The 26,626-nt window shown below is 45.0% G+C and overlaps 1 protein-coding gene across 1 annotated transcript; it reads left to right on the top strand.

Annotated features, from left to right (window-relative positions):
• Window positions 1-1,187: 1,187 nt before the first annotated feature.
• On the top strand, window positions 1,188-26,626 carry NEMP2 (nuclear envelope integral membrane protein 2). Its single transcript, XM_040971870.1, has 9 exons — window positions 1,188-1,342; window positions 9,888-10,003; window positions 15,800-16,031; window positions 16,163-16,235; window positions 18,116-18,209; window positions 19,050-19,164; window positions 21,223-21,442; window positions 24,036-24,212; window positions 24,930-26,626. The coding sequence occupies exons 1-9, from the start codon at window positions 1,240-1,242 to the stop codon at window positions 25,066-25,068; spliced, it is 1,269 nt and encodes a 422-aa protein (XP_040827804.1). The 5' UTR covers window positions 1,188-1,239; the 3' UTR covers window positions 25,069-26,626.

Below are 26,626 nucleotides of genomic sequence, written 5' to 3'. Positions count from 1 at the left end.
ACACACACACGCAAAGATCATCTTAATTGTCATACTAAGGCAACTCAGAATGTATCTTCCCTTTTGTTTTTTTAAGACAAACTAATTTTAAGACCAGTTGGTTGATGAGGGAGCATGTTTATACTGTTGCATCCACTCTATGGTTAAAACAGAATGTTAAATATACCAGTGAAAGTCACCACAAAGTTTTAATTACAATGAGAGGTAACTGACTGACCATCCGGGGCTGACACCCCTTAGCGGAGTGCGGCCCCCAAACAGCACATTTACAGGGTTTTTTAGGGGCAGTTTACGGATGGCTTGCAGTGTAACAGGAGAGGAGGCACTGCTTGTTCCCTGCCTATCTCAGCTGGGCAGCCTGTGCCCATCTCCCCTCCGGTCCAGCAGTCCAGATAACCAGACTCAGGCCTAGACGACATCCGTGAGATAACCCGACTCAGACCTGAATCCCTGGGAACTGGGAGCTATTGGTGCCGAAGGTCTCGTAGGGGTTCAGCCTGCGAGCTTGCAGTCTCATACAGGTTCATAGCCAAGCAAGCAAAGCAGAAGTTACAAAAGTGAAAAGTATTGCAGTTAGCAGTGAGCCATGTTTACTCCATTTTTATTTCAATTGTACAATACCCCCTTTGTACTCTGAAGTGTGATGGATTTATGAGCTGAAACATGCGTGTCTGTGTTAGGTAAGCAACCAAATTTCCAATTTGCTATTGGAACATAAAAGAAAAAAAAAGCTGTCAAAAGGGAAAACAAAGAAACTGGCTTTATTTATAAAAGGGGGAGTGGACCCTTGATGTTCTTGGTGGTGTGGGTGGAATAAGGGATTATCGCTAACAGCTCTGAGAACTCAAACCCCACAAGTTAAGAGTCTGAGAGGCACGGATCCCTCGCATTCCTCCTTTTGCTCCGTGCAGACTGGCGCGGGGAGCGGGACGACGTAGCCCCAGGATTCTGTGGTGTGGGTCCAGGCCTCAGCCCAAGTAACCAGGCCTGCACGCAGGCCGACCCGGGCCAGGTGAGGCGGGTTAGGGTGGGCGAGGGCCTAGCAGCCCCTAGGGCACGGCCAGGGCGGGCGCCTCGGGCGACTCCTCCTCCAGGGAGGCGGTGTCTCCGCCTGGCCCGCGTCCGGGCCTCACCGCCCCCTTCCGCCCCCTTCCCCCGGCTCCTCGAGTTCCCCCGCCATTTGATTTTGGCCGCCGGCCCCCAAGGCTCGGGTGGCGCGGAGCGAGGCCCAGAGGAGGGATGCGGCCGCCCCTGGGGCCCTGGTGGCCGCTGCTCTGGCTGCCGCCCCTGACCCCACTGCCCGCGGGCGGCGTGCGCGGGGAGGAGGCGGCGGCGTTGTCAGGTAACCCCGGGCTCGGGGCAAGGCGCGCACCGGCTCGGCCGGCCGGGGGTGGGCGCTCTCGGTCTCTCTTCCTGGGTCACCCCGGTCACCCCGCGCGCGTGGGCGCTGGCAGAGCTGGCAGCCTTCCCGCCTGTCGGGCTTCGCTGGCATCTCTGCTGGCAGTGGGACATTGCCTGATGTTAGGTTCAGAAGCAGAGGCACACAGTCGGGCCCAGCTCCCTCATAGCGCAGAAGCAGCCGAGGCCCGGAGACGGTTTGGTTTGTACAGGATCACACAGCTAGTCCCGGTCGGGGAGCATCGGTTCCTTTGGACTGTAGGAGCTTCCGGTTTTAGCTGGACCCGGGTTCTGCTGTCTCTGAGCACTGGTAAAACTGGTTGCTTGTAAAATGCAGGAAAGATTCGAGACTGTTGTGTTTCCGGCAAGCATAGCGCAGGAAACAAGTGGTGGCTGCTGTGGAGTGCTCTGGAGGCCATGACATGCAAAGGGGATTCAGAAAATGCGAGCTTTGACTGCAGAACCCTCTACTAATTTTACCGTGAACTTAACATTTCCTGTTTCACTCCTGGATTCCCCCATAAAGTGCCTGAAAGCTTTCCTGGAGGCACTCTTTGTCAGAGTCACTGAGTGGAGGTCTGTGGAGTGCTTACCACGTGCCAGGCAGTGTTGCCAGTGCTTGAACTGCATCATCTGCCCTGTTTAATGTTCCTGGAAGCCTTTTTAGGGGAAGGTACACTGTATAATTGTGGAAACAAAAGCCGAATAAATATTACTGGTAAAAAAGCAAAAAAACAAAGCAATTATCTCTAAGAAGTGTTTTTAGACATGACAACAAAATTAGGAAATGAAATGTCATCTGAGCCCCTGGTTTCTTGTTCGCCCACTTCTTTCTGCACCCTCGGTGAGGTGCATGGCCTGGCGCCTGGCCTGGCTTCTCTGAGCATTTCGGTTTTCCCCTCTATTTTGTAGATATGCGGAGTCGCCTGCTAAAGGGTTTCAGCCAGGGTCCCCTGAACCCCGAGATCACTTGCAGACACATAGGAATTCCTGTCAGGACTTGGCTTGTTGCTGGGACCTGCAGGTGCCCACCAAGCTGGTCAAGTTCTAGTTCGGTGTGGTATGCTCCTGCCTACCCGTGAGCCAGGAAGCAGCCAGGACCCCATGGTGTGCCAGTGACACTTGTTGCACAGTGGGGAGTAGACCAGGCCTAAGAATCCTTGTGGCTCCAAGAGAGGTTTTATGAGGGAACCCGAGATGGTAGGGTAGTCCCCCCTTACCTATGGGGGATGTGTTCCAAGACCCACAGTGGGTCTCTGAAACCTCAGGTAGAACTATATCCTGGCTCTACCATTTTTGTTCCTGTAGATCCATACCCGTGAAAAAGTTTAATTGATAAATTAGGTGCAGGTAGATATTAACACTGCTAATGATAGAATAAGGACAACAGTATATAGTGGTAAAAGTGGCTTGAGGCTTATGAATTGTTTACTTCTGGAACTTCTCAGCGTTTTCAGACCTTGGTTGGCTATACATGCCTGGATAAAGACAATGAAATCACAGGTAAAAGGGGACTGCTGTATTTCCTTCTGTAAAAGAGGGCCGCTTTGTAACAGCTTGGATTGGCTGATCCAGAAGGCCCTTCCTGTTTTGTAGGTCTCTGTTGTACACACACAGGAAGAGAGGACATTGGTCCGAGATCAGCTTCCAGTTATCTTGTTTAAGGACAGTTAGAGGCACTTGGCACAGGAGGGGCACAAGGTGGTCTAGCTGACAGGAAGGGGCACTTGCAGCTTAGAGTCATCCATCATTTGCAGCTCGTCGGTGAAGTCCCTAGAAAACCATGTGTTTGCCTGAGGTTCACTTCATGCCAGTAGTTTCCCAAGCATGAAGCAGCAATAGGCCCTTTCAAATCCACAGGCTTCAGAATTGTCTATTGCAAAGAAAAATCTGCTTACCATTATAATCAGATTTCACTATGCATCAGTCTGTGTTAATTTCAGTTTCATTCTCATGTTCTTGGGAGAAGCAAAAATCAAGATTCAGGTTAAAACACTTTGCTTAGCAGAATGGGGAAGTTAGCTTTGTAACTTTGTACTTTTGCTGCTGTATGCTAATATCTCTGAAAATAGGAATTTAAAAGAAAAAGAACTGCAAGAAAACTAACTTTATTTGAAACTCCTTGATTCCATTTAGGATCTCACAAGTTAAGGTTCACCAGTTTTTGGTTTGTTTTTCCTGCTCTTCCTCTCCTCCCTTGTCCCCAAAGCAAAATAGTCATGTCAAATGGAGAAATTAGCAGCATATTTTTAAGGACATTATATTCTGATTATCTTGTAGTTTCATTTGAAGATAAAATCTTTCCATATAAGGACTGTGTATGGCTAACATTTTGAAAGGAACACAGGTGAAAAATTTTTGTATTAAAAGTGACTTTAAGATCCACTTAAGATTTAAGAAGCCTTTGTGCTTTGTAGTATATTCTGCAAGTCCGTTTTAAGTACTTCCTGCTCTCCTCTGAAGTTTTGATTGAATATTTTTTTTCAAGATTGGTAATTTTTGTTTCTTAAGATTTATTTATTTCTATTGGAAAGGCAAATCTACAGAGAAACATAAAGATCTTCCATCTGCTAGTTTACCCCCCAAACAGCTGCAATGGTCGGAGCTGAGCTGGTCCGAAACCAGGAGCCAGGAGCTCCTTCTGGGTCTCCCATGTGGATGCAGGGTCCCAAGGCTTTGCACCTTCCTCCACTACTTCTCCAGGGTATAAGCAAGAAGCTCGATAGGAGGGGGAGCATCCAGGACATGAATCAGCACCCACTTAGGATGCTGGCGCTTACAGGAGGAACATTAACCAGTTGAGCCTTCATGCTGGCCCCGATGGAATATTTTTACTAAATATTTGATTATCAAACTCATTAACTTAAATATAGACATGCACATTTGGGAAAACTAAATGACAGCAACAAAAACCATACAAGGAAGCAGCTTTAAAAATTAGTTAACTGCATCAAGTGCAGTGTATACCAATGTAACTTTATCTTCAGGAAGTAATAGTTAGACTTTATGTGTACTGTGTTTTTTCTTATGCATCCATATACATATAAAGTTTATAGAGTAGACACAGAAATCATCAACAGAAGTAAAATAGAACAATTGTAATAACGGACTGTAATGACAGTTCTTTAAAAGTTAGGAATTGTTGATTTCTATAGTTTGCCATTGAGTTTTGCTTTTGGACTGTAGTTGGTGACTGAAACTATAGGAAGTGAAACCAGGTGAGGGGGAACTGCTATAATCCTAAAATTAGATTAGTTGAGTATTTGTAAAAAGGGGTATGCAAAGTGAACCAAGGGATCTGCTTTGTCTAGTAAGGCAGCCCTGACCTTTGGTGATAAAATTAATGCCACAGGTACTTGTCCTAACAGTTAAGACATAACAGCAAAAAATATGCTGATCTCCAAAAGCTGTGTTTCTTGGGAGGATTGAGAGCCTGCTAAGGATGGCCAGGAGTTAAAGGGCAGTGCTCATGGTGGGGCTTACAGACCAGTCTCACCTCAGAAACCATAGGCCGCTGTGGAGAACTGCAGTGGGGACCCTGTTGGCAACATGCTTTCAGTAGCATGCCTGTGGTTATCTCTATAGGCACCACGGCCTCCCTCCAGCCGTGCTTTCCCTAACCAGGATCAGCACTGCAGGAAGATGTAAGGCAAGCCCTTGTGCCCAGGATGGACTGAGGCACCCTTAGGAGTACTGTGGTTCATGTGTGTCCACAGACGTTCCTGTGCTTCAGGATCCATCTCCATTGGGCAGGATGGAAGTAGCAGAACCAGGAAGAGATAGGGCCTAGTGGAAGGTTAGCAGGTCATAGGGACACCCCTCTCAAAAAGAGTTCAGGCTGGTGTGATAGCATAGCCATTGAAGTCCTCACCTTGAACGCACTGGGATCCCATATGGGTGCAGGTTCTAATCCCAGCAGCTCCACTTCCCATCCAGCTCCCTGCCTGTGGCCTGGGAAAGCAGTGGAGGACGGCCCAAGGCTTTGGGACCCTGCACCCATGTGGGAGACCTGGAGGAAGAAGTTTCTGGCTCCTGACTTTGGATCAGTGTAGCATAGGCCTTTGCAGTCACCTGGGGAGTGAATCAGTAGATGGAAGATCTTCCTCTCTCTGTCTTTCCTCCTCTCTGTATATCTGAATTTGCAATAAAAAAATAAAATAAATCTTAAAAAAAAGAAAAAAAAGGAATCCATGCAAGTCTCATGGTACTAGACTATCTCTCTCCCCCCTCCCACCACTGCCCAGATTATAAAGGGAACCTGGTCCCTTCCCCAGCCCTTGTTCTGCAGGAACCGCTCTTTGGTGCAGGTGCTCCTGCCTGCTGTCCGAAGGCCATCTACCTTGAGGCCTGCACCCAGACTGATCAGATGCCAGAGCTGTGTCCTTGAACCTCTAGAAGTACAAGTGAAGCAAATCTTCTTAAATAAATAAAGGACTTGGGGGTGGTGGTTCTTGCATCAAGAGAACACGAACCCATGAATTAAACGAACAAACTTTTGGCTCCTTCTTTCCTCCTCCCACCCTCCTCTGCCTCTTCCCCGTGGCATATTAAGGGTTACAGCACTCAGCCCTCTAATTAAAGGTGTGTGGATGCTAGGGTGGGGTGGGGCTGTAGTCTGTGGCTTCCAGAATGGATCTTAGGCTGTGAGGAGATGGCAAGGGTTCAGGCTGGAGAGGATGTCCTCTTAATTCTAGGGATTTTAAGGAAAGGGCTGATGTGTATCTCCTTTTATGGTGCAGACTGGCAGCAGCCAGGCTCAGAGTTTCACTGAGCTCTCAACTGACTAGGGTAGCATGCCAGGGCAAGCCACTGAACCTCTCAGATGGCAGCATGTGTGGCGTGCATGCACACACACACAGCGTTTAAAGATAAATATTTAAATGAGGCTAAAATAATGAATCTGGAAGGTCTCTAACTCACAGAGAGATGGTATAGACTAATAAATGCCTGTGGAATATAAGGAGTAAAGCATAGCCAGAAGAAAGCTGAGAGCACTTGGGTGCCCAAATTCACACAGTGGATCCAAGAAGCCTTCATGAGAGGGTGAAATTTGAGCAAATACAACAGTCATTAGAAGGCACAAGCTCTGGAGAAAGAAGGATAAAACTTGAGGTTTAACACAGGTGGAGGCTGGGATCTTGAAGACAGGAGGGTTAATGTGACTGGAGCGCTGGAGAGAGGGGAGGAAAGATGTGGGGGGTCACCGAGGGGCTCCGGTGCTTGGGTGGGGTTGGGGTTCTGGCTCAGTGTGGTCAGGAGACTTGTGAGCAGGTGAATAATGCTGTGTGGTGGATCCTTTGGAAAGGTCCAGATGCTGACTGGAGAAAAGGTTGTGCGAGCGGGGATTGTGAGGCACAGTGGAAAGTGGAGAGACTAACAGGAAGGCTGTCACAGTGTCCCACCTGCAAGATGCCTGTGTGTTGGCTAACAGAGCAACATTTACTCCTGAATGCATGAAAATTGCATTATCTTGCTGTTAAGAACTATAGTTACCAAATGATTTAGGAGAAAGTCTTAAGAGCAAATGGACAAAAGCTTCCTTTGGAGCTAGGATTTGGTTGCAAACCCCAGGTTCAACAAAGAAGACATTCCTGCAGATTGCTAATGAAAGAGACCGTTCTGTGGGAGCCAACTGTGGGAGCCAACTTGGTTAGCAGGGCCACTTCAGAGAGGTGGCACCCACAGGGAAGCCACCTGAGCCTCGGGGCTTTGCGGCTGGGAGTGAACCTTCTCAGGCCACTACTGCCCTGGGTACGTCCGGGGTGATGGGGAGAGCCTCTTGCATGGAGGACTCCAAGTATGCAGGTCACCCAGTTTTCCCTGGGTCTTGCTGAGAGGCCCACAGGACTTGGCAGAAGCAGCATGTGGGCTCCCAGAAGGCAAGTCCAGAGACCTACCCCCCACTTCTGCTGGTTTATTTTCATGTGCTTATCCAGGTCCCACGCTGCCTTCAGCATTTCCTCTTTTCCATAGCTGGCTGCCAGCCTTGCCCTCTCAGAAATGCCCCTTCCCTAATGCTACTGTTGGCCAGGAAGATGTGTCTGCATTGCTTGCTTTGTATTTGTAACATTGATTTTGCATTCTGCTTTGGGCTCTTATGTATGAACAGACCATGCAGGAACACTTTGTTCTCTCCCTTTCTTCCATTTGCTCGTTCACCTCCCAAATGGCCCCAGCAGCCAGGTATAGGCCAGCCAGAAACCGGACCACCATCCTAGTCTCTCATATGGGTGGCAGAGGCCCAAAACTTGGGTCATTAACTGCCGCCGTCCCAGCTCATTAGCAGGGAGCTGCATAGGAAGCAGAGGCGCCAGGGCTCAACCCCAGGCAACCTGACAAGAGGTTCAGAGGCCTCCTCAGTGGCGTTTTAACTCACTGTGCTGCAGCACCTGCCCTGTTGATAATTTAAAGCATGTGCATTTCCTCAGAACTGAATAAGATGAAATGATATGATTGTCACAGTGGAATGCATTGATCCTTGTATAATTTTCCTGGGCTATATTACCACCTGGGAACCCTGACACTTAAAGCAGTTTGCGTTTCATGTGGTGAGGGTTCCTGGGATCCTTTCCTGAAGTCTGCCTTTCACTTTTCTCCAACGTAGTAACAAGAACATTTCAAGTCAGGGCAGGGACTGAAACTGAGCTTACTCAGTATTATTCTTTAAATGGATGTAATTGTTGACTATTTATTGCTTGTTTCCCAATCCATCCCCGGTGTTGGCCTACCAGGTTGTGTTCCAGCTTGATTTCAGATTTTTCTGGAGAAGCATTTCAGCACACTTTCCTTAGAGTTGTCAGTAGAGTGTAAGGCTGTGTCTGCGTGCATCCATGCACGTTTCCGGTTTCTGTCTTGCATTGAGGAGTACTTGAGACTTTCATCCCATTTCATTTCAAGTTGTAGCTGCAGAGGACCATATATTAAGTGGAAAATTCCAGAAATTATTCATTTTGGATTATACATCTTTCTGAGTACCATGATGAAATCTCACACCATCCTGCTGTGTTCTGTGTTGGACGTAAGTAATCCTTTTGTCCAGTATATCCAAGCTATATGTCCTATCCTCCTGTTAGGCACTTATAGCCATCCAGGTTATCAGCTGTCACTGTTTCATAGTGTTTGTGTGTTCAACTCTTTGTTTTACTTCCTTATGGCCCCAAAATACCAGAGTAGAGACTGAGAGGAGGCACCCAGGCATCAAAGTGTGGTACTGCAGGCATCAACTTTGGTACTGCATGGCCATGCTTCATAGCATGGGGGAAAAACATGTACAGGGCTTGGTACCATCCACAGTTTCAGGCATTATAGCCATGGAGCGTGTCTCTCATTCCTAAGGGAAACTACTTTCCCCTCAGCAGCTTGCTGCTTCTCCAGTTATTTCTTACCTGGTTGAAAAGCCTGACTCTCCACTGACTCACTGGAAACCTTCATGTCATCTTCTCCTTCATCAAAGGGATCTTTAAAGCGTGTTAGTCTTACTTCCAAAGTGCTCCTGCACCTGTTCTCTCTCCCGCCTCGCTCATCTCACTTCTTGCTTGGATTTCTGTAGGCTCCTTTGTGGTTCACCCGGAACTCCCCATTGCTCACTACATGCTCTTTTCTAACAGACACATGTGTTCCTATCACTTGCTTCTGCCTGGGCAACTCCCATTGTTTGTTTGTTTTTCCTACAGATGCATTGTCCGCCCTTCCATTCCCTTGCCTAGAGCCTAGGCAGCTGGCCTCCACAGACTGCATCATCTAGACTTCTTTGCCCTTGGTTTTCCTCTTGGTTTGGCTAAGGCGGCACACTGCCAGGTCTGCTCCCCACATCTTCCTCCACATTCCTCCCAAGTTCTGGCAGTGACTTAAGCCACCAGAGCACTGCGCCCCCCACTCCTATAGCTCTAGTAATGGGCACTCCTCCCGTGGTCATTTGGAGCCTAAAGGTGTCAAATGCTTCCTGCCCACATCTTTGTTGCAGTTTTCAGCTAAGCCATTTTCTGAGTGTCAGCTGTAATTGTTGTGTGCTCTGATTTTAGGCTGATGGCCACATTGGTTAAGCAGCAGTGACCCTTGCTCAGCTCTCCCCATGCTAGTGTCCCTCACTGCAGTTTGGCCTCCTCACCAGCAGTAGTCAGGTGTTACTACACTGAACCACCCATGATCTCTCTGACCTCTGCCGCACACATGTGCCCCCCAACCCCGACTTCCATCTCATCGTCTTCTGCTTAACCTCTGCTCCCCAACTCCTGTTTCATCCTTGCTGGGAAGGAGGCCCGGTGTCAGCGTGTCCTGTACTTCAATTCTGAAAGAGTATATTCTCTCTGTTCTTGGGAAACACTGGACTGTAATATTTTATCTGTTACAGGTTAAAAAGTACGTAGACTGTTATTACTAGGTAGAAGAAGTATTTCCTATGTGTTATTACTTCCCTATGAGTTTTTAAAAAAAAGGAAATTCTTTGCAGATTAACTGTTAAGGAAATTATTCTATTTTCCAACTTTCAGTTTCAAAGTGCACAATGTTAAAGGAGATAGATTCAATTAAAACTTTTCAGTCAAATTGTTACTGCTACAATCAACATTCCCAAATGGAGTGGACAGCTATTTGGTCAACTGTGCAGGTAAGGTTACTTTTTTTCTTAAGATTAATTCTTTTTGGGGAGAGGGGAGAAAGGCAGATTTATAGCTAAAGAAGAAGAGACAGAGAGTGGTCATCTGTCCACTGATTCAGTCCGCAAATGGCCGCGACAGCCAGAGCTGGGCTGGTTTAAAGTTGGGGGGTGGACGAGCTTCTTCTAGATCACCTACATAGGTGCTGCTTCTAGATCACCCAAGTACTTGGACCACCTGCTGCTGCTTTACCTAGGCATACTAACAGGAAGCTGGATTGGAAGTGGAGCAGTCAGCATTCGAACTGGCACCCATATGCACCACAGTTGGAGGCTTAACCTACTATATCCAGGTGCCAGCCTCATAAGATTACTTTTAAATCACATCTGAGGAAACTAAAATATTTCAAGAGAAGGGAAAGTCTCTGGTGTGATGTGGAACAGAGTGTCAGGATGGATGCTAATGTGAGGATCTGAGGAGTAGTGTGGTAAAATGTGTGGGGAGATTACTTCCTGCCTACTCTTCAGCCTCTCCCCAGACCACCTCAAGTGAATATGAGTTCAGGAGATCGTAGCGTGCAGCGTGCTCCTGTCTCAACTACAACGCAAGATAACACTCACTCAGCTGCTTTCTGAAATAATTGCATCTCAAGTTCTTACGTGTCAACCTTGTGGAGCAGCCATGATGCCGGTTGCTGTCAGTAGCCCAGGCCTCTGCTTCATTGAACATCTAGTGAATGTTTAGTGAGCACCTCCTATGTGCCAGGGACCACTCTAGGCTGTTAGGATCTATAAATGAACAAAACAGATCCCTGCCCTTGTGGACATTCACATTATTGGGGTGGAGAATAGCAAGCGGAAAATGCAATGAAGATGACAAAGCAAATGTGCACTATGAAAATGGAAAATGTTAAGTAAGGTAAGTAGGACAAGAAGACATTTGAGACAGATTCTGATGAAATGAGCAAGTTACCTCAGGGAGAAATCTGGGAAAAAAGAGTGCTAGGCTGAGGGAACAGATGGGCCCTTGTAGGAGCGAGGTGGATTTGGACCTTACTGGTAAGGCATACCATGTGGGGCCCTTGGTAGGGTGGTATTGGTTAGGTTTTTCCACTGTAAACTTCACTGTTTTCCCTTTAGTGAGTATTTTGGGAAAATGATTTGAGATGCCCATATCCAATTCCTCATCAAATTTTCACCCTCTAGACTCATCGTCTATCGGTGGTGCTTATTTTAATCAGCTGTCACCATAAAGCTTATCAATGGTGATTTTTTAAAAAATTCCTTTATTCTGTGCTGATTGACATTCTTCTATAAGGAAACATTTCTTCCTCTTGTTTATATAAATCCGCATTATCTCATGAATTGTTAATTTATTCAGTGGACAGCCTAATGCTCGCAAAATTTATTTTGACACTCAAATCGTTCTATATTTGTCCGGTAGGAACTCCTTCAAGCTAACCCCTGTGTCCTCTTAACTTGTGCCTGTCATTTTTGATCACTTATTCATGCTCTAATAAATCCAGGCATTCCAAGTTCATGTTGTAGTTTCCTAGCTCCAGCTATAAAACCCTACATTTTGCAAGGAGTATTCAGCATTAGGTGTGTTCCTTATTAACTGGTATGTCACTGCCATGTGTTTATCCACTCACAAAACTACATACATATCTGTTTCCATCTATCAAAAACCAAGGTTCCAATATCTGCAATAACAAAGGAGTTCATGCTAATCTTCCACTTTTTGGTGTCTAACTCCATTCTCTAATAGTGAGAAATCTGGTTCCCATTATTCTCAAGGTATGTATGTGTTTGTTTGCCTAGTCCTGGAATGTAGTGAAAGTGGCTTCAGAATTGCTAAGTCATACAGTTGTGAAAGACGAACCTGGAAGCAGGAACTCAGTATTTGTTTACACTGTTTATCTTCTATGTGACCATGGCTGGTCTGAATACTGTGCCCAGAGGTTCCCTGAGTGAACTGATTCCCAGGCCACAGCCTGCCCTTTAGTATAGTCTGATTAGTGATTCAACATGTAGTTGGTTTTAGTTGTTTTCATTTCAGGCTTTCTTCCTGTCCTGGTTGATGCTATCACCACAATTTCTGAGTAAATATAAAACTGAGGTGGCAAAGTCTGAACTCTAAAGGTATTTTCAGGTATTCTTTCACTCCCCCTCATCCCTTCTTTGAATTCCTACCCCACCTTTGTTGGGAGTCCATCTCAGCAGTTTCTGGTGGATTGTTCCTGTATGTCTACTGATGACAGCAGGTGGTGAAGCATGCAGGTGGGACTTGCAGCTGTGAGACTAAGGAATAATTGTAGATGGAGAGACCCAGAAGGACCTGGAAGAGCAGGGAGAGAAGAACTGGCCTGAAAGTTCAGGGAAGAGAGTGTAACAAAGAAAAGAGAGCTGTTGGTATGTTACACAGCATGACTGAGGATTCATTGGATGTTTGAGTTAGCAACATGGAGACTGAGGTGCCCTTGCCAAGGGCAGCCTGTTGGGGACAGAAGCCTAATCGTAGTGGGCTGATGAGAGAACAGAGGGAGAGGAACTGGGGACTGGAGTGTTGGGAACTTTTTAACGGAATTTTGTTGCAAGGAACTGGAAAAAAATGGGGGTAACTGGTGGGGCAAAGGGAGTCCTTGTAAGATTGTGTGTGTGTGTGTGTGTGCACGCGCACATTTTTGATGGGAAAAATATCTTTGTTAAGTGGGGGAAATATCAGTATATTCTGATAGGAATGATCTAGCAGAGGGAAAACATGTGGATGGGATGTCCTTGAGCAGAGGTTGATGGAATCCAGTGCACAAACTGGGGGCCGGCCTTTAAAGGAGAATGTAAGTTTCCTCCATGGCAGGAATGTTCTCTCCACAGGCAGGAAACAGGGCTCATGTCTACAGATGTGAGCAGGTGGATGGATATAGGCATAGCAGCCAGCCTACATTTCTTGCTGATTTCTTCCTTTTTGGTGAGTAGGAAGACTTTTTGGCCATAAGTAAGGATGGAATGGGTACTGGAGAGTCTAAGAAGGAGAAGTTGTAATGTCGTTTGTGGAGAGTAGATGGACAGGAATGTGTGACACAAATGATTGCAGCTTTCAAGTCTCACTTCAGGTCCACAGTCTGGACTTAACAAGTGAAGCCACTGTGCATGTCTGTAGCACAGTGAGTGGCACAAATGCCAGAGTGGAATACTTAGAGTTGGATTTTTTTTTCAGTGAGATTGACAAAGCAAGAGAAGTCCAAGGGACTCCAGACTCCTGCATGTGGATAATGCAGCACTGAGCATGGAGTTGAGCTGTGTAGGAAGGGATGGAAGACATGAAGAGGGTGAGGAACAGGGGAGGGCTACTCAGACCCTGAGCAAGATCAGAATGCTGAGAGGATGTGCTGGTCATGTAGGCAGGGTGTCAGCCAGTGCAGGAAGTACTGTGGGGACGGGTGGCAGTTTGGTAGAGAGCGTGGCCAAGGCAGTATTTGGCGGAAGGGTATAGGGTGAGAGCACACAGAGAGTTCTGGGGCCTGGGGAGTTAGAGCACTAGGAGGAGTTTTGGTATGTAGACTCTATAGGTTAAAAATCCCCAAGAAGAATGACAAAGGTACAGCTGTGTGCCTGGAACCCAAGTCCAAGAGAATTGAGGGTTTGGTGGGCGACACTTCCTGGTGACAGAGTCTAAACTAGTGCCTTCACTCCACTGTAGACTTATTCTACTGTGGGGCAAAGAGAAGGAATGTTAGGAGGCACAGCCAGGAGTGGCATCAGTGCTTGCTGACCATGGAGTTGTCACCATCTGCTGGTAGCTGTCAGTGGTTGTATAGCTGGTATAAGAGCCAAGGCTGGGATCTGGTCCTTCTTCAACAAGCATGGTCAGAGAAGCCTGAGCTATGTACAGAATCAGCTAGTCCACAAGGAAGCATTTTTCCTTCATTTTAATACACGTTGGTACAGACAGAGACCCTGTTTTCATTATGTTTGAAACTGAATAGTTTGCCACGCTAGCATGGAGGCTTAGCAGGCTGATCCTCAGCCTGTAGCTTTTGCACTCCATATGGGTGCTGGTTTGGGTCCCAGCTGCTACAGTTCTGATATGGTTCCCTGCCTGTGCCTGGGAAAGCAGTGGAGGATGGCTGTAGCTTTGGACCCCTTCACCCATGTGGGCTCCCTGGAAGAAGCTTCCGTTTCCTGGCTTCAGGTCATCAGCTCAGTTCTGACAGTTGCAGCCATCTGGGGAGTGAACCAGCAGATGGGAAAATCTCTATCTCCGTCTCTGCGTATAAATCTGCTTCTCAAGTAAAAATTTTTTTTTTTGTAAAGATTTATTTATTTTTATTGCGAAGTCGGATACACAGAGATGAGGAGAGACAGAGAGCCAGACCATTTGTCAATGATTCATTCCCCAAGTGGACCAGAAACAGCCGAGATGCTCTGCCTATCAGAAAACTTCCTCCAGGGTCAACCACGCTGGTGCAGGGGGCACTAGGCTTTGGGCTATCTCCAAGCTTTCCCAGGCCACAAGGAGGAGCTGGATGGGAAGTGGAGCTAGCCAGAACTAGAAGGGGCCATTGGGTTCTGGGTTCATTCAAGGTGAGAACTTTAGCTGTTTGGCCATGAGTACCGGGCCCAACTTAGAACTTTTAAGTCATGGTCATTTTTATATCTAATTTGCAGAGGATCTTTTCATGAAGTTTTTTTTATTCTTTTTTTTCGATTTATTGATTCTTGATTACTTCACAATTCCTTATGCAGAGATACAGGTTTGTTTGGGGTTGAAAATAATAGTACTGTTTCAGATTGACCATCAATTTATAACAACCACTTCAACAACAACACTAACAACGTCGACAAACAAAGTATAATCACCTGATAAAATGTTAAACCATTGAATAGCAACACATGCTGACAAAAAGGAACACACAGAAAATCTCTCGGGAAAAATGATGCCATCATATACTTCATAAGCACATGATGGAATTCAATACTAGAGAATAAAGTTATTTGAAGCAAACCAAATGAAGTAAAAACATCAAAAAAACCGATAGATTGGACTGTTGGAGGTACGCTTTCCATGTTGGCTTCCTATATGAGAGAGAATATATGGTATTTGTTCTTTTGGTGTTGACTCATTTTCATCAGCATAATTGTTTCTAGTTGGGGTCACTGTTGAAATAGAATAATTTGTTTTTCTTATAGCTGCATAATATTCATGGTGTAGATTTTTTTTTTTTTTTATACCCAGTTTCTTAACCACTCTTTCCTTGGACGCACATTGGTTTGCTTCACGTATTTGCTATTTTAGATTGTTGTGCTATAAATATTGAATTACAGATCCCTTTCACAGCAGATTCACTCCTTTTGGGTATATTTAGGAGGGGATGCTGGGTCATATGGCGGTTTATGCATTTTTCCAGCCACTCCATACTAATTTCCATAGTGGTTGTACTAGCCTACACTCCCACCAGCAGTGAAGGAGGGTACCTTTCTCAAGTAAAAATTTAAACATGAATCTTTAAAAAGTAGTTTGTCATCTATTCACTTTCTATCTCCTCCTTCTGTATGTATCTCTTGCCCACAGTAACGTGCTAGTACAGAGCTCAGCTCCGGGGAAGGAACGTGTTCTTTCGGGGGCTTCTGTGGCCCGGCGTATGTTTGGACTGAGATGCAGACCCACGGGATCAAACCCAGGGTTGGAACGTGACCATGCATGTCGGAGTGTCTGTCCTCAGCCAGTCTCCTCTGCGCAAATCTAGAAACTGCTTAAAGGAAATGTGTCCTTCTCTGCTCATGGATTTCCCTGTTTTTGTTTTGTAGGTGAAAATTACTAGTCCAGGCCTGTTCACCATTGTGTATATCACAGAAAGCCATCATTGCCAGTATCCAGAAACCATTCTTTCTTTTACCAAATGTGTGATTCATAACTTTTGGGCACCAAAGGAATCTAATGATGTGACCATAATCATCCATCCGTATGTGGAGATGGCGTGTTTCTCTGTGAAGCCTGCTGGGGAGATGCTGGCCTACAAGATAAGTGTGAAACGAAACAGTGAGTCTGTGTTTATTGTACTCAACTTTTTAGATTCAGTGTTTCTGATGTGACATTTTAATAAATCAACTTTTCTTTCACCAACATTACATTGACACAAAATATTTGTTGTGTGTCTTTTTTTACTCCAGTTGTAGATTTCAAACTCTTGCTTGCATGTGTGGTGGGCGTTTTTATGTTCTTCCGCGCAAAGGTCTTGAGTCAGTAAGTATACATTTTTACCTTCTTTGTGAATCAAAAGGAGAGTACAGGAACCAGCGTGTAGCACACCAGATCAAGCTGCAGCCTGTGACACCGGCATCCTCTATGGGACTACCACTGAGATCCCATTTCCTGTGGAGCTTCCTGCTAATATGCATGGGAATGCAGCACATGATGGCCCAAATGTTTGGAGCCCTGCCGCCTGTGTGGGAGACCTAACTGGAGTTCATGGATCCCGACTTCAGCCTGGTCCAGCTTGGGCTGTTGCAGCCATTTGGGAAGTGAAGCATCTTATGGAAGAGCATTCTGTGTCTCTTTCTCTTTGGCTCTGCCTTTTAAGTAAATAAATCTTTAAAAGTAATTGTGGGAGTATAGATCACTTTGACCCTAGGCTAAATGTTTTTATACAAATGTATAGCTCTTGTTTCAAGTTTCTCAGATACTGGATCTGAGGATTGTGCTTGGAAGATCTCGAAGCAGGAGCGGTTATCTGTAGAGCATGATAGTCCAAGTTACACAATGCTTTCGCGCACATTGTTTCATTTTATGTCTCAGCCCATCATCACACAGCTGGTTATCAGCTGAACTGAGATGTGCACACAGCCTTTTAAATGCCAGGTGCCTTGCTCTGTATTCTGTTAGAGCTGCCTCACAGATATGTGGCTCTGGGCCAGAAGCTAAACTCAATAACTGACTCTTGGATAAACATTCTGATGTCTAGTTTCTTGCTGTTTTTGTCTTGAAAACACACACACACATACAATACTTCATAATATTTTATTTGCTTATGCTAGTTATAACCCAACATTTATCAGCTGTCTTTGAAAAACGTGTTGTATCTATTTGAAAGGCACTGGGAGAGAGAGGGATAATGAGAGAGATTTCCTATTCAGTGGTTCACTCTCCAGAGGCCTGCAACAGCCAAAGCTGGGAATTCCATGGGTAGCAGGCATCAACATCTTGAGCCATCACCTGCTGTACCCTTCAGGGGACACATTAGCAGGAATGGGGAACAGAGCTGGGACTTTGAACCCAAGTACTCTGGTTTGGGAGGCAGGCATCTCAGTTGACATCCAAACCATCACTCCAGACAACCTGCCCCATTGTCATCTATTCTCAGTGTTGTGCATTATTAAGCTTTTCCTTATAGTGCATGTGTTAGGGAACCTTTTTTCTGCCAAGGACATTTTGAACATTAGAACATCACTTGCAGGCCATTCAAAATTATTAACTTAAAACTTAGCATGCTATCTATCTATAGAATTTCAAGTCTCACCTATGGTTACCTTGGTAGGGCCAAACTGAATGTTCTTGTGTACCTTGTATGTCCTACTGGACAGGTACTCCTCACTCTATGTATGTTGAATGTCATCCATGGGCCTCTAAACCAGACAGACCAGGCAATGGGTACATAGCACGAATAGTAAAGTTTGGACTCAGAATTCCAAATTCTGAAATCCAGAATCCTCCAGTTAGTAGATAACTGGCTTGAGGAAGGTCCTGTAACTTCTTAGTGAGTTAGTTTCCTCCTTTCTAAAACATAAGTGGAGGCAGGGGAAAGGGGAATGTGGCTTATTTGACGGCTGTTATAAAAGCCATGAAAATACCTGCTGTGTGATTCGTTCTCAGCAATTATTGCTGGATTAGATTCTGAATCTAGAAGGTAACACAGGCATTCTGTTTTGAGTTAGTGGCAAGGTATTTACCATAAACTTGAGTACTTGAGTACTGATTTAGTTTTTAAGAGTACACTCACAGTATGTAATTTCAACTGCATCTGAGGTTTTTTTCCTTTTTGGCTATTGTCACCAGACTAAATCATGTGTTTCATATTGACAGTGCTCCTTGGCAGCTCAATGATTTCTGTGTGCTTATCTTAACAGGAGTCCTGTTTTCTATTACTCTTCGGGGACTGTGCTAGGTGTTCTAATGCCATTAGTCTTCATCCTGCTCTGGGGCAAAAGGTACATCCCAAAGGTAAGCATGCTATGTGCAAATGAATAAAAAGTAGAAACTGTGATTCCACAGACATGGCTCACTAATCAAGATCAATTAGCGTACTGCAGTTTCCGGTACAGAGTGTGTTCCTCTCTCTATTCGAACTGGTTTCCAGTGCTCGCTTCGGCAGCACATATACTAAAATCGAACTGGTTTCCAGTGTGTTGGTGTCTTGATTTTGTTCTGTTTTTTGGAGATTTGCTTTTATTATTATATGTAGGTCTGAGTATTACATTTTGGGGATACTTTTTGTTTTCCTCTGGTTTCATGTGTCTTGCTTCTGAGTGGCAAGAAGCTGAGTCTGTGTGGAGTTTCTGTTACCTTGACAAGCCTAGGAACCTCAGGTTACTGACCTTCGAAGCCTTAAATAAGAGAATTGCTACATCTTGGGTTTTCTCTGTTCCTATTATTAGCTCCCCAACAGACTGTGAATTAAATCATGTTCTAGACTTAGTTTAGAACAAATAAATAAATCACATAGTAAAAACAATCATCAACTGATTAAAGCTTGCCACACGCCAGCATTATTTTTGCAATAGTTCTTTTCTTCATGGCCGTGATTCAACCTTAACATCCACACCAGCCCCTTGGGGTAGCTTGTCACCATTCAAGTTTGGTTGAGCAAGGGGCAGCTCCTGGGCAAGCTGGAGCCTGCATCCTGTGGACCGTCTGGTGAGGCTCGGCTTTGTAGAGAGTTCCTTAGGTCCAGTTCAGAGTGATGGGAGTTTCTCAAGCCAGGGGTTTATTTGCTTGCTGCTGTTTTTGACAATGAACAAACAAACAAAAAAAATTGTATCATTTATTTTCTTCCACACACAGTATAGCACCTTTTGGGCTCTAATGGTTGGTTGTTGGTTTGCTTCAGTTTATGTTGTGTACCAATTGATGGAAGATATGAACTGGCTGTGGTATGAAAACAGAATATTTGTATTAGGTAGGTAAATTTTCTAACAGTATGTTCTGTTATTGGTAAATCTGAAGAGTGCCACTAGAGACCTTCTTTTGACATCTGTTTCTCTTTGGTATCTCAATTTCGGTTTTTGGAACTAAAAGGAAGTGCTGTTATAATATTGTGTTTTATTTGCAGAAGCTGGTGATTTTAGCTATTTGAAACTTTGTGTTCAATTATTTTCTACTATAGCATCTTCTGTAGCTTTTTATACTTGTGCTCAAAATAGCAAAAAAAAAAAGAAGATATTAACTGCACATGCTTCTGAATTGGGAATAAGCTGTACCATATCTAACTTATAATGTAAAAGTTACTGTAAAGTGTGGCCTTTAGCTTCTTCATATTCAGTGTAAAGGTGAGAAATCCTAAAAATAGATGATTAATGAAAAAGTGACGTTTCAGAAAGGGTCTGAGAAAGCATTCGTTTTCCTTTTGTTTTTGAGACGAAAATTTTATTTTGTCCACTGCTTAGAAGCAAAGCGAGTGAAAATTAAAGTGTAACATGCACATCAGTGGATGTTCCAAAGTAAAAGTAATAACAGTGAAATATTTGCATAAAAATTCATCAAAAGCACAAAACAATGGCACTTTATGAAGAAAAGCTGTGAGTTAAATGTAAAAACACTTTTATGTTTAAATTTAAAACATTGAAAGTTCTTATCCTTGATCTAAAATGAATTTTGATTAGTTTTGATCTAAAATTTTTACATTCTCCAGAACAGTAATACTTGCTTCTGCTCATTATTTGGCGTATTCTTAGAAAATATTTAAAAAATTAGTTTATTTTAATTAGGAAATAATGACCTTGGCAGAATGAATTTTCCCCCAACTTTTAGGACCAAGTTCCTCTTTTTTTTTTTTCCTACTTAAAGAACTTGTTTTAAGTTTATTTTTCTTTTTATGTTAGTTTTCTTCCAAAAGTAATTACAGGTATCATGTACGTTACAAAGAATACTTCAGGATTCATTTCTTTTCTTTCTTTTTCTTCTTTTCTTTTCTTTTCTTTTTTTTGAAAGAAAAGGAAGGGGAGAAAGAGGAAGAGAAAGGTGTTCCATCTGCTGATATATTGCCCAGCAGACTATGACAGTGGACCTGAGCCAGGCTGAGGCCAGGGGCCAGGGGTGGCCAGAGCCCAAACACATGCCATCTTGTGCTGCTTTTCCCAGGTGCATTAGTGTGGAGTCGGAAAGTGGCACGGCTGGGATGTGAATGAGCACCAGCATGCGATGTTCATCTTGCAATTTGAGGCTCTACCTGCCATGCCACAAAGCCAGCTCACATGATTCATTTCTAAAAAGCAAGAGCGTTGGTGGGCGGGGGGTGGTGCTGGATAAAGACGCCAGCATGCCGTATGAACACCGGTTTGAGCCCTGGCTGCTCTACTTCTGATCCAGTTCCCCGCTAGTATGTCAGGGAAATCAAAGGAGGGTGGCACTTGGACACCTACCATCCCCAGAGACCCAGCTGGGATTCCTGTCTCTGGCTTTGGCCTCGCCTAATCTGAGCTTCAATGGCTATTTGGCAATTGAACCAGCAGATGTAAGATATCTCTCTCTTTCTCTCTCTCTCTCTTTCTCATCTGTCTCCCTCTCTCTGTGAAGCACTCTCCCTTTTAAATAACTGGACTAAAATATATGAAAATAAAGGCAAGAGCATTTTCCTGTACAATCATCAAATATTAAATTAAAAAATCATCTGTTCTCCAGGCCATATCAAGATTTCTCACTCATCCTTGATGATTAGTTTTTATGAACCAGGGTATAGTCCAGAACCACATTTTGCAACTGTGGGTCCCTTTAAATCTGTAACAATGCCTGTTTTCCGCACAGCGATGTGCTGAAGGGGCCAAGTTCACTGTCCTGTAGGATGCGTGCTAGAATCTTCATGGCCAGAGACCGAATGTTTTACAATTCATCCATGAGGAACAGGGAGACTAAATTGCAGATTGTCATTTAAAAAAAAATTCTTATTCCTGACCAAGGTAGTATTTTTCTATCTAGACCAGTTCTGGCTGACATTGTTTACCTTCTTCTGCTTTCCCAGGCTACGTCCTGACATCCGGACCTTGCAGCTTTGCCGTCTGTTACAGACACGGCCCACTCACTGACAGCAGGAGCCTGCTGATGTGGACACTGCGGTTCCTGTCCCTGGCTCTCATATATGCTGGCATGGCCATGCCTCAGATAGCCTACACACTCATGGTCCTTCTTGTGTCCTTCCGCTATTGGGGCTACCCATTGAGAGCCTTCAGCTATATCCGCTGGTGCGTATCTTCTGTTGTGGTTGTTGGAGCGCTGGTTTTACTAGTTTTGGGGGACGTGAGGAGACATACTGTATTGACGTCATAATCAGTGCAGTGATTTCACTTTGAGGGCAGGGAAGAATTCTGATCCCATCTCCATTTCTAGTGTTTGTTCATCTTTCAGAGGAGCATCAGCAATGACCTTTGTGGAAATCAGTAGCTGAATTACTTGGACTTTTCTACTTTTATTCAACATTGTCATTCTTTAGAGTTTTAGGGGTGATAGTTGGCTCTTAGAAGAATTAGGAAACAAATGAATCGTAAATAATTGGAAAATATTATTCAAGATTTTCTTTTCTCCTAGGTTTCCTGTTAAAGTGTAACTAAGCCCAGAGATAGCATAGAAAGATGAGGTGGCCTCTGCCATCACAGCTGTGTGTTGCCTCTCTGCTGTCACTGAGGCCAGCACCTGTTGGTGTGTCAGGCGCACAGATGGAGGTGATGTCTCCCCTCAGATGTCCTTGCTGAGACACAGGTGTGCGTCTCCATTTCTTATCAGTGTTAGGGTATAGGCTTGCCCAGGACTTGGAGGATGTAAAGAAGGTTTAAGACTACTTTGCTAGAGAAGCTGTTACTGGGGGGAGACTTAAAGATGAATCAAAACAGCCAGAAGAATGGGTGCAGAGGTCTTACCTGACAGGGAGAAAGCCCCTACAGCACTTAGTGATACAGTTGGTGCTATTGCTGCTGCATGGGCAAGGCAGGTCCAGGCCTGTTGCTGGGGCACCAGAGGCAGGATCAGATCTGGTTCCTTCGTGGGGCCTGGGATGCCATTTTGACTTATTTGTTATGCTTCAGCGCCCAGTAGCAGCTCCCGCAGGAAAGCCTTGGTGAACTTTGGATTTATGACTCCTGTCTGAGCTGCATCAGAGAGAGAGTACTTTTTTAAAAGCTGGAAAAGTGAATTAGGATATGAATATGATTTTTAATTGGCAGCTAATCTAATTAGTAATACATCCAACAAACAAACCAGCATCCATGAACACCAGGAGACACCTGTAACACAGCCCAGCCCTCAGTCAACCCAGTGGCCCAGGCAGTAGCCAAGGAGAGCCTGGGGTGAGTCAGGGGACCCAGCACTAGCAGGTACTCAGTCACCTTGTCCTGAGGAAGGAGGTCTGGTGAGTGGTGTGGCCTTGTCCTAAGGCACCAAATGGAGATCGGTGGCAAAGCTGAAAGACAGCAGTGCAGGTCAGAGGAGTTGCCCTCCCTGCTGTGCGTTCCTGTGCTTGCTGTGTGCCTTAGGAGCCAGGATGGACTCTGCCTCCCTCACCTTGCTGTGTCGCTAGTGAACCAGTGTTTGAGGAACTAAGGAATCAAGCAGGAGTCTACAGGTTAAACAGTAAGCCAGAGAAAGAAAATGACTTGATTGTGTGTAGTACGTACTAGTGTGCAAAGAGCTGTTTTGGTGTATTTTAATAATCCATAGTTGTATCATCCTTGTGGGACACACGCACTGTGCCAGCTCCTGTACACAGACTATCTCATCTAATCTGATTGGAGACCTCCTAAGGTGGATAGTCCTGCTCTTGTTCATTTTTTACATGAGCAATGTGGGGCTTAGTGCCCTGGGAGGTGCCCAGTTCACACAAGCCTAGAGCTGGTCTTCTGGCTCAGAGTCCAGGGGTTTCCATCTCGGGACAGCAAGGTGGGCCTTCAGAAAAGGAGAAGGACATGTTAGGGGGCTCCTTGACCCGGCTCGTCAGCCATCACAGAATTGATAAAAGATAAAAGGTTTTTCGATTCCTTCTTCCCCAGGAGTAAATATTTGGGACCTCCTGGTGATTCTGAGTCTGATTTGATGCGTTCAGACTTGGAAACCTGGCTAAATGTAAAACTGCCTCAAAGTGTTTTTTTTAAAGTTCTTTGGCAAGTGTGGTATAAATGGTTTTAAAACCTCAGTATCGTTGTCCTTTTTATGCAGCTCTCAGATTCCTAAATCTTTAGATGCCTACATTTTATGAGATTTGGGGTTTTGTTGGTGGAAAAAATATATATAAGAATTTTCAGTTGTGAACACTCAGCATGTAGTGAAAGAGGAATTATTGTAAATTGTACCTAAAAGACCTTTGTGCAGTAGTTCCTGTTTCTAGGATTAGTCAAAATCCCTGCCACTAGGTGGAACCGACACACTGCAGACGGAGCTGCTAGGCAAGAGTAAGGTGTTTTCAGCTGGCTGTCTGCAGGACATCTGTCTCCAAGGTGGGCTTCTGTTAGCGCCCAGCAAGTTCAGCAAGTCAGGCATGAGGAAGGCAGACTCGGTCATCTGATTGCAGCATTAGAAGCCACCAAGAAAGTTAGAACAAGCAGCACTAATAGAAGTTGATTCTTAGATGTCTCCAGAAATGATTTATGCTGGTTCAGGAAGTAGGGAATGCGTCGTTAGACTGTAAGTTACCTGTTCTGTATACTTTAGTCATGGTAACAATAAAAATGTGTAGCTGTAATATAAAGGGGGTTTTGAAATGCTGCTGTCTGAGAAACATATATTTTTTGTAAAATTTAAGGATTGGATTGGACAGGAAGCTAGCAACCAAATGCTCCATGTTTTCAGGAAAATGAAGGAATGGTTTCAATCGAAAAAGCTGGTGGTGCGGTTTCTTAGCGAAGAGGAGTACAGGGAGCAAGCTGAAGCCGAAACGACCAGTGCCCTGGAGGAGCTGCGCCAAGCCTGCCGCAGAGCTGACTTCCCCTCATGGCTGGCCGTTTCCAAACTCCAGGCTCCGAAAAAGTAAGCCCTGCTCATCCGTTCCAGCCAGAGCCTGGCCGAGGGGTCCCCTGAACATGGGGGGCTTGAGGGCTTGGTACAGGCACCTGGACCTAGACAGTGACTGCTGCCTGCTCAGGCTGGCAGATGGCAGACAGGTGGCCAGGGGAGATTGTGCTTCAGCGTGTGGATGTCAGGATTACCTTTAGTGTGATATTTTGTAAGGAAGGCCTTGGAGATGACTTCCATGTGAGAAGGAAGAAGGGATGGCGTGCATGACCTTGTTTCCCTTTCGGCTGGGACGGAAAATAGTCTTTGTAGAGTTTACTGTGAACGCACGTATGCCCCTGTGTCTTCCCTTCTTCCTAGCTGTGTATATATGGGCTGTCACCCGTGCAAAGATTGAAGGGGCCAAAGTTGTTTGCCGCTAAGATTAACCAAGTAATTCAACTAATATAGCATGGCCAGGAGACAGAACTGGGAAACAGGAGTGGGGATGTTGGGCTGCCCTGGATGCTAGATCTGCTTCTCTCCCCTTTTTCTGAGCAGTAGCTGCCTCAAAGGCGATCACTTAAGCCATTCCCTGTGTTTACACCTGGTGTGTAGATGCCTAGCTCTCCACTAAAGGGGGATCTATAGCAAGGGAAAATGTTATCATTCAAATGAACCTTTCTGTGACAATATTGACTTCATTTCAACCTAACCAACCCTTCACACCTCCCTACCCCACCAATGTCTTAGATTTGCCGAGTTCGTCCTTGGGGCAAGCCACCTGTCGCCTGAAGAGATCCGTCAGCATGAGGAACAGTATGGCCTGGGGGGTGCCTTCCTGGAAGAGCAGCTCTTCAGCCTGCAGGCCGACGGTCTGCCCACGAGCTGACCTGCTGTGCAAGGCAGCCAGGAGGAAGACACAGCTCCTGCCACAGTTGGGTGCAGCTGGTTATAATGGACAGGGACAAAAGCCATCTGCTGTGGAGAACATATGAGCCCCCCACCCCTGAGAAGGTCGTGTGTTGAGGCTCACTCTCCTTGCAGAGGAATATTTCAGTGGGTGGCACAAAGGTTGTGTGTGTCATGACCACTTTCCTTGCATGGAGACTTTCATCAGGAACCAAGGAGCCATGTTCAAAGAGCCAACAACCATGAACATGCACCTTGGCGGCACCAGGACACTCGCACTGTCTTCATTCCCAGAACCTGTGTCACCATGCTGCACTATTCGTCCCACCTTTGATCACCATTGGTGCTCCAAGAGACCTAAGACATTGCTGGACCAGTGTGAACCAAAGACTAGTCCAGAGCCCACCACTGAGTACTAGTGGGATTCTGAGGGAGTCAGTTATTTACAGAATTAAACCTGTATCCTGGAGGACTTTTCAGAGCCTTCAAATGCGCATTGTGTGCTTGGCTTCTGCCTTCATAGGACCAAAGAAGCCTTTTTTTTTCCATGAGGATAATATACCTGGGAACAGGTTTAGAAAATGCCGATGATGGTTTGGTGGCATTGAGGTTTGGGGAGCTTCAGTAACTTGTCCAAGACTGCATGTAAAGGCAGCACGGAATAGAATCCCAGCCCTCTGGAGTGAGAAGAGGTCATCAGATGCAAGCTGAAGGGACTGCAGCCTGGGGTCTCACAATCTTTTTATTTTTTAATAATGTCTAATTAGCCATTTAATAACTGGGATACAGAGAAATATTTCTTAAGATATGTTTTAAATTTTGATATGATTTTTATACATATAAAGATTAGAAACTAATTCCTTTCTTGACTTGTGTTTGTGTGTTAAGTTGGAGCCATTTACCCTCTTGACGTTTACAATAGACATCACCATTATAAATAATTGTATCTATTTGTAACAATTTTCCACCAAACACACTGTGATCTTTTTGCCAGAAAGCAGTTTTTTTTTTTTCTCAATTCATAATACCAGACTCCAGTGGGAGCTTTGACCCTGGGGCAAGGTGGCCAAAGCATAGATCTGAGTAAAGATTTGGGCATGGCAACCCATTCATGAAGTTAAAATGTTGCTACACCAACTCCCTGGGGTCTCACACTTGACTTTTTTTTTTTAACCTGGATGAGACCACAAAGAATGAGATCAGTGCTATTGTGTTCCTGAGCCCAGTTGAGTGGAACTTCTCTGATAAAAGTGCAGCCCAGCTGGAACTTTCTAGATTGGTTTTCAAATGATATGCCCTCTGTGAAGCAGTATTTAAATATATATATATCTAATATTAGGAGTTTTGTCTTTTTGGCCAAAATCTATTCATTCGAGCTATGCCTTTATGTAGACTGACTTGCAGAATTCCACTCAGGTTTCTAAGGAGAACTATTTGGCAAGTATAAGCACAAGTTCTGACATTGTTTTATTGCACTTTCATGTGACTTTATTTTTTTATCCTTTTTATGGTGACACACTATAAGTGTTGTAGATGTG

Source organism: Ochotona curzoniae, unplaced genomic scaffold (genome assembly GCF_017591425.1).
Source record: "Ochotona curzoniae isolate NIBS_2020 unplaced genomic scaffold, NIBS_Ocur_1.0 contig_2210, whole genome shotgun sequence".
In the NCBI taxonomy this organism is placed as follows: Eukaryota; Metazoa; Chordata; class Mammalia; order Lagomorpha; family Ochotonidae; genus Ochotona; species Ochotona curzoniae.
Note: the sequence above shows the minus strand (reverse complement) of the source record. Positions and strands in the feature narration are given on the sequence as shown.

What these genes read in the sequence shown, in the direction of transcription:
- NEMP2 (XM_040971870.1), top strand. Translation starts at nt 1,240, where the DNA reads ATGCGGCCGCCCCTGGGGCCCTGGTGGCCGCTGCTCTGGCTGCCGCCC. An exon ending in GCAAAAGGTACATCCCAAAG is followed by an intron (nt 18,210 to 19,049) that starts GTAAGCATGCTA and finishes TTCCACACACAG; the next exon opens with TATAGCACCTTTTGGGCTCT. An exon ending in GCCTTCAGCTATATCCGCTG is followed by an intron (nt 21,443 to 24,035) that starts GTGCGTATCTTC and finishes CCATGTTTTCAG; the next exon opens with GAAAATGAAGGAATGGTTTC.